General features: G+C 47.0%; 1 protein-coding gene across 8 annotated transcripts; it reads left to right on the forward strand.

Annotated features, from left to right (window-relative positions):
- The first annotated feature begins 6 nt into the window (after positions 1 to 6).
- TRMT2B (tRNA methyltransferase 2 homolog B) lies at positions 7 to 9891 on the forward strand. Of its 8 annotated transcripts, none has more exons than XR_004841208.1 (13): positions 7 to 470; positions 1740 to 1794; positions 2277 to 2396; positions 2801 to 2900; positions 3911 to 3981; positions 4423 to 4569; positions 4712 to 4806; positions 5304 to 5518; positions 5647 to 5748; positions 5930 to 6049; positions 7060 to 7159; positions 7982 to 8899; positions 9856 to 9891. XR_004841208.1 is itself a non-coding variant. In XM_009649082.2 (12 exons), the coding sequence occupies exons 1-12, from the start codon at positions 232 to 234 to the stop codon at positions 8106 to 8108; spliced, it is 1491 nt and encodes a 496-aa protein (XP_009647377.2). In that variant the 5' UTR covers positions 7 to 231; the 3' UTR covers positions 8109 to 9885. The 8 variants fall into 8 exon arrangements, 4 of the variants coding, with proteins under 4 accessions (XP_009647377.2, XP_035744694.1, XP_035744695.1 ...); XR_004841207.1 differs by having other exon boundaries at positions 9742 to 9885; XR_004841209.1 differs by having other exon boundaries at positions 9811 to 9885.

Consider the following 9891-nt stretch of genomic DNA (forward strand, 5'->3'; position numbering starts at 1 on the left):
GAGGAGGGCAGCTCTGCTTTCAGCTGCCCGTTCCCTCTGCGCTTCGTGTCCGGCCCAGGGCACGGGCACTCGCTGTGCCGCAGGCACCATCCAGCAGCTCTGAGCAAAGTGAAAATGCATCTGCTGGGTCAGCCCAGCTGCGGGTATTTCTAAGCTACGTGGTTTACTTTCTGGGGCGGAGCTGGCCACGAGTATGGCGTTCTTCTCAACCTGTTTCCAGGTGCGCAGCTGATGTGTGGCTTTCTGGGAGGCCGTGCTGCTCGCAGGGGTGCAGTCCCCGTCCTTCCCACCGTGGCTCTGTCCTGTGCGTTGAGGCTACCGTGCTGGCACCTTCGCCCTCCAGGCGCTCTCCTGAGCAGCCTGCCCGGGCGGGACTGCAGCCTGCTGAGCAAGAAGACGACAGCAGCAAAGTGGAAGGAGAAAAAGGCCGGGGAGGGCCGCAGCCTGCCAGGTTCCTCCTGGGAGGAGAGGTACGGCTCTTCCAAAGCACCGAGCGCCCGAAGCAGTTGGGTTGGGGCTTTCCCCTCCACTCTGCTCTCCTCAATAGAAGAGCCGGGGCTTAGCTGGCCTGGGGATAGGAATAGCGGGAAAGGCAAACGAAAAGGTCTGAGAGGAAAGGATCACGAGCAGAGCGGTTGCTGCATGGGCAAGCAAAAATTGATAGTCCATTTGATTTGCAGTTCTGTGCCTGAAAGTAGTTGGCACTGGGTGTTTTGGAAGCAGCTCCAAAAATCCCAGTAAGCAATAACAGCAGCTTATCCAGCTGTGGAGTGAGGTTCTCTGTGGGTTGAGTGAGTCAGTAGTTGATGGATAGTTTTGATAGTTTGGGTCATATCCACCTCACCCCTTACTCTGTCTCTTTTTTTTTAAATCAGCTTTTATGTGTTTTGTTCTTGCTCGCCCTGCCTCGGATACAAGTAGTGGCAAGTTCCAAGGTTTCTCGCTAAACTGCTGCTGCTTGGGTGGCTGGGTCAGTGAGAGTGGGCAACCTGTAACTCCCTGCCTGCTACACACAAACTGTGCACTTCACTGTGGTGTGATTTAATCTAGCACAGCATTAGCAAAAAAGATGTAGTAGTGGCTGGAAATGTGAGTGGATAGAGGATGCAGGATGGATGCATCAAGTGAGAAGAGAAGCATTTTCCTCTTTCATGGGAAAGCTCCAGGGAGATGGGACTCGGGCTGTCCTCGGAGAAGCAAGAAATCGCCAAAGCCTCTGACTTGGTGGGAGAAAGCAACAGAACCCATCTGAAGCTACAACATGATCCTTTTTGGTTTTTCCCTTCTTTGCCTGCACTTCATTTTTTTTTTCCCCTCTGACTCCAATAAGATTTGAATATTCATTCCCCTGGTTTTACCAGCCCAGAGTCAGATCTCACCTAGGGCTCGGCAGGGCCTCTCTGAGTCCCTGTGTGGGGGAAACGCTATTCCTGGCCTTGTCTTCTAAAGGGGGATCAGAAAGATACCTGGGTTACCCGGGCGCCACTGGTAGGTCTTCTGCCAAAGGCTCAGCCTGTCCTCTGCAGAGCTGGTCATTGTGGTTCCTGGGTCCCTCTTCCAGCCAAAGTATTCTGCACCAGGCAGGTGTCACGAACAGGGAGTTTGGATGTTCACAGCCTGCTCTGGTGCAGAGCCTGTACCAGAATGGTCCTGCCCGTGAAGCAGCTGGCGGGGATGTTACGCCATAAGTATGAGGAGTTGAGTAGTTCTGGGTGCTACTGTGATGCTGTGCTTTCCAGGTTAGCGAGCGCGGTGACTCCACTGTGGAGACTTCCCTATCAAGAGCAGCTGCAGGTAAGATGTGCTTACGTGGACTTTTCTCCTTTGTGTTGTCCCAACTGTCCCTTCTATCCCCCTTGAGCAACAGCCCCAGCATCTTTGTCACTTAGTGCTGTAAACTCTTTAGACTCCATTTACTGCTGCTTTAATTTTTCAGTTATTGTGAAGGATAGAACTAGGATGTCCCCTGTGGGTGGTGTGTGTGATCACTAACAGCACAGAGGATGGGCACTCGCACAGTGATCCTGTCCGGTGCGGGACAGCTGGTTCACTGGGGCTTCAAGTTGGACTAAGTGCTTGAGGCCAGCGCTTGGGGACCACAGACTCTCTCCCCGTTGCTCCAAGTGACTGCGGTGATGAGGAAGGCAGAGTTCCTCTGGTGCTATATCCCATTTGCAGTATTCCCTCCTGTTGCCCTTCCCAGAGGTGGGTGATGAAGAGCTGCCCACTGTCGTGTGGTCCAGTGACAGTGTTTCTGGCTTACGACTCCTCTGCAGGTGAAGTATGAAAGCCAGAGGAAGATTTTGCAGACACTGGCAACCCTTCTTGAGGAGCTGGGCATAGATGTGCAGAAACCTGGTGGACTCTGCTGTCCTCTCCAGCCTGTAGTCCCTTCGGTGAGTATCCCATGGGAACGCTTTCCCTTCTGAACCACCAACAGTCTCTCACTTGGCTCCTGAAGAATCTCATGGTGGGGATTACTTAGTTGCACAGAATGTGTCTGTGTCAGTTCTTGCTAGCTTCTGCTTTGCAGCCTGTGACTGTAGGGGAGTAAAACAAGCCTAGTCATTAGAATCCTTTTTTGTGCCCAAGCGTTCTCTGATAAACCCATCACCATTCTGTCAGAGAGCCATTTCATCTTCCCAAGTGGAAGTACTAGGGAGTCTCATGCACAAGCTGTTTCTGCATTTTTGTGTTACCTTCCCATGTTGCCAGCAGAACAACCAGGCTGGGTTTTGGCTTTCCTCCATTACTTTTTCTTTTAATCCAAGACTTTACTTTTCTTTGTTTTTTCCCTCAGCCTGTCATTAATGGCTACCGAAACAAATCGACTTTCTCTGTGAACCGAGGACCAGATGGGAACCCCAAAACCGTGGGGTTGTATGTGGGAACTGGCAGAGGTCAGCACAGAACAAGGAGCTAGGTAGAAAACTGCTGTGATGTGGGCTGGGTTGGGTCAAGGCTCTGCTGTGACAGCTTCCACCTGAGTTAGAAGCCTGAATCCTAGGGGACACCAACAGAAACACCACCACGTCTGAGGCAGCAATTTTAAAACCTCAGTTCATTAGCTTCTTAAGAAACACCAGCTTCTAATTTGCTGCAGTGGTAAAGACCACAGCTGTGGTAGCAGCCCCTCCAAGATTTAGCTTTGTTATTTGTAATTATACTGTTCCCATGTTTTTGGCATGCTCCAGGAGCCTGTGCTGAGTCTGGGGGGATGTGCACAGCCATAGGCAGCAGAGCAATGTTGGAGTGTTTGGGTTGCATGAGGCAGTTTGATTTTGTGCCATGAAGATGTGAGCTGTTGCTTCTTGCAAGCTGCTCAGTGAGGAACTTGTTCACACCATCAATACTAGGTTTTGCTTCTCAACATCCATAGCAAGAGGTACTGGGATGGTCACTATGTACTTTTTTCATTGAAAAAATAATTCCATGGATGCATTTTACCTCTGACAGTAAAAGTTTAGAGTGCTGTCTTCTAGGCAACCTAAACTGCTTTGCTGCTGTAAGCCCACACCATTATTCTCCAGTTAGAAAACCAGCTTGCTCTGCTCTGGCTCCCTTAGTTTAAGAACCGTGTAGTGACTCCTTTGGGAGTTACTAGAGGACACCTAAAAAGCTCCTGGAGCTCCAACCCTCTTCATGGAAGTTAGTGACAGTAATCACTGGCAAAGGGAATTCTGGCAGGTCTTGCAGACTGCAGGTACCCAGAACATCACAGGATTTAGTGGGGTACTTAAAGGTTTTTTCTTTTTTTTTTTTTCTTTTTTTTTTCTTTTTTTTTTTTTCTTTTTTTTGTACAATGGGAAAATTAAGGGGAAAGGCCTCTCCATAGTTTATTGTGTCAGGTGCTACAGTTGTTTACATGCCCTAAACCAAAACAATTCAATACCTGTCTGTCTCTTTCCAGCAAGAAATATTGTCTGTGTGAAAGCCAACCATATGGAGAACATACCCCCAAAACACAAACAAGTAGCCCAGGTAAATGTATGTCATGTCTGTCCCTAGACTGTGGAATAGAGGGACTGCTATAACTCTTACTTGGGAAAACATTGTACTGGGTTTTAAAGTCCATGTTCATGGTCTGAAAAGTTTCAGGTGTGACTCTGTTTGATGGCTGAATATTTTTTTGAAACTTGCATGTTAATGTTGCAGCCTCTAAACTGTCCCAAAGAATGACGTCAATCAAGAGACAATGAATTCCTGCCAATCTATTAAAATACATAAGAATCACAAATTGAAATTATTAAAATGTCTTCTCTTCCAAGAACTTGGAAACAGCTTTCACTCAGCGTATTGAAACCAAACAGAAAAAACAGATGATACTGGTAGAAGGGGCACCCGCTTGGGGTGCACAGAGTTATGCTAAGATGAGGGCAGTTGTCTCTGCTGTCCTCGAAGTGCCATTTCCCCTCCACTCAGTGCTATGAGGAGTTCATCCGTCGCTCCCCCCTGGACCCCTGCATCCTCTTCCACGAAGGTGGACACTGGCGGGAGCTTGTGGTACGCACCACCAGCCATAGCCACACCATGGCTATCATCACCTTCCACCCCCAGGAGCTGGGGCAGGTGAGTATGTGGAGCACAGGGTCCCTGGCAGGAGGAGGCACATCAGATATCTGGCTAACCTGAGTTTGTTGGGTGTGCCACTGGGAAGACATGTCTAATCAGATTGCCCAATCAGCCAGGTTTTCCTTCTTGCTCTTGACAGGAGGCACTGGCTACTCAGAAAGCATTGCTTAAGGAGTTCTTCACATGTGGACCTGGAACAGTCTGTGCCTTGACTTCACTTTATTTCCAAGAAAGGTATATGTCTTGACCCCCCCCGCTCTGATCAAATTCAAATTCTACCAGTTCAGGGAGTGTGTGAAGAGAACGACAGATGTTTGGATGCCTCCTGCAGGCGTGATTTTAAGATGGCTACATCTTTTGTTTTTCTAGACCTGAAATATTTGAATACACTATGGCTCTACCTCATGGGAGTAATGAGCCTGGAAAACTAAAGAAAAAAATAACTACAGTGGCTTTCCCAAGACAGTAAATCACATTAGTAGCAAAACTGCAGAATAGACCCTAGGACTTCTGCCTTCTGCAAAGTCATTTTGACCCTTTTAATGAATTCTAGGCTGTGCATGTTACAGATCTCTTATAAAGAATCGCAATTCTTTGATCCTGTTGAAAAGCTCACATTAAATAAAAATTGGTGGGGGGAGAACTATCCTCTGCACATGAGCACCCTGGGAATGGAAATGGAAATCAGCTGTCTCTCTGCTGCCTTCTAAGAGCTGTTTTTTGTGTGCTAGCACCATGACACGCTGCTCCCATGAGCAGTCCCCCTTCCAGCTCCTTCATGGAGAGCCACACATCTTTGAAGAAGTGCTTGGCCTGAAGTTTCGCATTTCTCCAGATGCTTTTTTCCAAGTAAACACAAGTGGAGCAGAAGTTCTGTACCGGGCGGTTGGGGAGCTAAGTCAGGCTGGTGAGGACACCATGCTCCTTGACATCTGCTGTGGAACAGGTGAGCAGTGGCCATGTGAGCCTGGCTCCTGGGGCTGGTGCTTTGTATACCAAAAATGATCCCCACAATCTAAAGGCTTGTTTCTTCAGCATGGGTCTATGGGGTATTTTGTATCCCCGCATTTCTAGGCACAATTGGTCTCTCTCTGGCTCACAAAGTGTCCAAGATTGTTGGTATTGAGATGGTGGAGAAGGCAATAGAAGATGCCAAGTGGAATGCAGCATTTAATGGTGAGTTCAAGCTCACTGTGGCAGAAAGTTTCAAACTAACTGCTGAAAAATAAGAAGCAGAAGTGAGTGGAGGGATCCTAACAAGTCACCTCCACGCAGCAAAGGGTGGTACTTCATGTTACATCTAACATATGGTGAGACTGACTCTGCTTAGTTCATGTGCTTGCTTTTTGCTTCACAGGAATTTCAAACTGTGAGTTTCACAGTGGAAAGGCGGAGGTCGTCTTACCACAGCTCCTGTCATCGTGGGAGGATGCCCGACCCCTTGTTGCTGTGGCAAACCCATCTCGGGCTGGGCTTCGTGAGAGAATATGCTATTTATTTTTATCTTGAAAGCAGGATTTTGAACAAGTTCTGTGAGACCTGTTATACCTGCTCCAAACCCCTCTGCTTGCTTAGTCTCTAGTTTATTACCTTGTGGCTGAAGGAGCTAAAATCCCATAGTCTGCTCCTTTCAGTGCCTTTATCATGCTTTCTCTTTACAGCAGGCAGCTCCCATCTTTTTTCCATCTTTCGTAGGCTCACAGAACTATTTAGGAGAGACAGAGCCTCTGGAGGTCTGTGGTGCAATTTCCCAATTAAAGCAAGGCCAACTTCAGAGTTGTGTAATGTTGCGTAGGGCTATAAAGCCCAGCTGAGGTTTGAATATGTCCAAGGGTGGATACCCTCTCCTGAAAAATGTTTTCCCTAATGTATTTAATGAGAATTTCCCCTTGCTGCAGTGCATCTGTTACGTCTCATCCTCTTCTCGTGCCTCTCTGAGAAGATTCTGGCTCCATCTTCTCTGTAATCCCCCATGAGGCCCCTGAAGAAAGCAAACTGATCCCTCCTCACCTTCTCTTCCCCAAGCTGAACAGTCCTAGCCCTCACACTCTCCTTGTGCACGCTGTGCCCCAGCCCTCTAACAGTCTTAGTGGTCTTGTCTGGACTTGCTTCAGTGTGTACTGGGAAGTCCCAAACTGGTCCTCGTGCCTAGATGCAGTCTCACAAGTGTGCATGGAAGGTTTTATGTGCCCCTGCTTAATTAAGTAACAATTTTTCTCTCATCCTTCATCCCCCTGGGAAACAGAGGGATTTCTCCTGCTGCTCTACCCTTCCAAATTGGCTAAGCTGTTAGTAGTGTGGGTCGCGTCCCTGGTCTCCTAAGAGCCTGCATCTGAGACAGGACATGGCAAAATGTGTATATTCTTTTTTCCTCCTGTATTTTTGACAGTTCAGTGCAGTTCTGTGATGCTTGCTGTGCAATCATTCCTTCTGGAGAGCTCACAGTGGCAGTGGATCACTGGGAAAGCATGATATCTGTTTTTGCAGATCACAGGGTTGTGCGAGCCATCCGAAACTGCAAGTCCATCCGAAGGCTGCTCTACATCTCCTGCAAGCCAGAGGGTGAAGCTATGAGGAACTTTGTTGAGTGAGCACCCTCCTCCCTTTCTTTCCACTGACCTTAGTGACAGACCCTATTATGTCCAAACAAGGACATAAATATCTGGCCTTGGCTTAGGAAGGTTTTTGTTGTAACTGCATTTCACTGGGTGAGTTCTGCAGGTGTGATCCAGGACAAGTCAGTGCATGGTCAGAAGTGGTTTATGCTTTTGTGTTACTTTGTGTTTACCTGCAAGCTGCACTTGCTGTTCTAAGGTAGCGGGTATTCTTTGGGTTTTATGTTCCAGCAGCATACTTTAGTGCATCAGTAAGGAATAATATAATGCATGATAATGCAAACATGCCATAATGGCATTGTGCATCCTTCCACAACAAAACAGCACATCTGGATGTGGGATAGAGAGTCCACTGGGTTCACTGCAGGAAGGCTGGTCCCTAGCCAATGAAGTGAAGACACAGGGATTAGTTACCTGCTTAGGGTTAATCATATAGCTAAGTCTTTATCTGGGGCAGGCCCATTTGCAGGTGATAAATCTGTCTGCAGGTAACTAATGAAGGTAGTGCAAAGCTGACTATTATTTCTGAAGGGTCTTAAGTGTCTGTCAGCTGGGATGGCTTGTGAGAAAGGGAGCTTTAAACCTGCTACTGACTCTTCAGCTTGACCATGAGGTTTTCAGAGATGGCTTGGGATTCAGTATTGATGGTTCCAGACCCCAGCCAGCATCAGCTGAGAGATGTTAGCCAAACTACATGGTACCTCCCTAGTGCATCCTCTGTGCTATTGTGCTACCAGTGACGGTGGGAAGGCTGCTGTGACTGGTCTAAAGGATGCCATCTTTGCTTTCCACAGGCTGTGCTGCCCTCCTGACCCAGGGAAGAAGCTGGCAGGAGAGCCATTTGCCCCCATGCTGGCTATACCTTTTGACATGTTTCCTCATACTGTTCATTGTGAGCTGGTGCTGCTGTTCACCCGCTGATAAGGAGGAAGGCACGCTGGCTCTGAGAGCTTGGGAAGCAATCTCCTACTGTCCTGAAGACTGGACTTGATGCAGTTAGGATTTAACTTATTTTCTTGAAAGTTGTATAAAAATATTTTTGCTTTGACTTTTACTTTGGGTTGCCTAACTACCACGTTCTGCATGGAAACACTCGTATTTCCTTGCAAACCTCTTGGGCTGCTGGTTAAAAAGCAGCCTGGAAAATACCTTCTTCCTGGTATTGTGCGTTTTCACCATCAACGTGAATATGAAGTACTAAAATCCACTATATTTTCTAATACTGCCATGCCATTAGTTCTCTGCTTGCCTCAAGGATATTTCAGGTGTTTTTCAAGTTGATAATGAACTTGGTATGAAGAAACCACAGAACTACAAATCCTTGTGCTTCACTGGGCAAACATTGACTTCTGGGGTCAGGGAAATATTTTCTGTATAAACTTCCAAAACTAATATTGAATTGCTGTCAGTCACATGGATAAGTTACAGGCCATGACAAAGATTTTTCTATAAAATGCAATGAAGAAAAAAGATTTCAGTGTCTCTGTCCACACCTGCCTCCCCCTTCTCTGCTAATGCTTGCTGATACCTAAATATAAAGTACCTTGTGAAAACGTCAGCAGCAACAAGTTATTTCCTCATTGGGTTGCTCTGCAATAGCTAATTCAAAGATTTGTTGTGTTCTGTATCTGTCCTGCCATGCTCATTGACTGGCAGGCTCTGTATGAAGCTCTCTCCAGCTCTTCAAAAGATAGAGCTGCTACAACCTGGAGGTAGGTCTGAGTGAGCAGTTACCTTACATTTTTTGAACACCATGTTGTTTTGAGGGCTCTTTCTAATTTTTGCATTTAAGTTGTATTGAAGTTACCTTTTGGTTTATCCTGGTCATCTAGGCCAGACCAGTAGCAGAACGCGTTTGTATAGTCAGGCTGTTAAATCTCTTTCCTCTGAAAGAGTTCTCTAACTGATTTGGGTGAATCAAGGCTGATAGGCTCTCAATGAAACAGGGAGAGCTGCCTGTATTTTTCAGACTTTTAACTCCAATCCTAAGGAATGCTGAGCTTGGAATAATAACAGCCACCACCAGTTTGAAAGCCAAGGGGGCTTAAAATACATGGGTTTAGGACTTGGGACTTGCTACACCAGAAAGGGAGGTGATGGGGAAGATTCTTGACAGGCATAGGAAGTGTCACTCTTGTACTAGCCCGTGAGTTTAAGATTTTTGCACACTGTTGTAAGCCTCTTGTTTTCAGTGAGAGACACAGTTTTCCAGTAATTCTGTTTTTTATAATTGTACATTGGCTTCCTGCTGTGAGATCTGAGTGGATTTCTGCTTAGCCTGGCTATGCTTTTGTCAGAAGGAAACTTGTTGCAAATTAGAGGGGGGGAGATGATGACTTTAAATCAGAAAGTAATAGAGGATCAGGAAACCTTTCCAGTAGTCTCTGGAGAGCTGAACATACAGGACAGGTTTTACCTGCAATGGAGGGGAGTGGCACAGTGGCCTCACTGTCCCTTTTGGGCATGAGGTTCCAGGAGAGCCATAGGGTCAAGAAGTGGTTTTTGCTTTTCTGGGACAAATATATTAAGCAATGTGTTGTTTGCTGTCTATTAGTGTCTGACCATCTGAAACTGAAAGCTACCTATGTACAAGAGACCTCCGAGCACTTTTCCTCCATCGCAGGTTACTCCTGTGCCTTCTGCTAATGTGTCCTTGTATTCCCACTAGTGAGCAACTGTGCTATGCGTTTGGCTGCCATCCCGC

The sequence above is a fragment of the Egretta garzetta genome, unplaced genomic scaffold (genome assembly GCF_000687185.1).
Source record: "Egretta garzetta isolate BGI_Z169 unplaced genomic scaffold, ASM68718v1 scaffold1021, whole genome shotgun sequence".
NCBI classification, from domain to species: Eukaryota; Metazoa; Chordata; class Aves; order Pelecaniformes; family Ardeidae; genus Egretta; species Egretta garzetta.

Bases quoted from the DNA above. Each gene is read 5' to 3' on its own strand.
- TRMT2B (XM_009649082.2), top strand. From the start codon at position 232: ATGTGTGGCTTTCTGGGAGGCCGTGCTGCTCGCAGGGGTGCAGTCCCC. The intron at 2,901-3,910 runs GTCAGCACAGAA...GTCTCTTTCCAG, and splicing joins GTATGTGGGAACTGGCAGAG to CAAGAAATATTGTCTGTGTG. The intron at 5,519-5,646 runs GTGAGCAGTGGC...CCGCATTTCTAG, and splicing joins TGACATCTGCTGTGGAACAG to GCACAATTGGTCTCTCTCTG.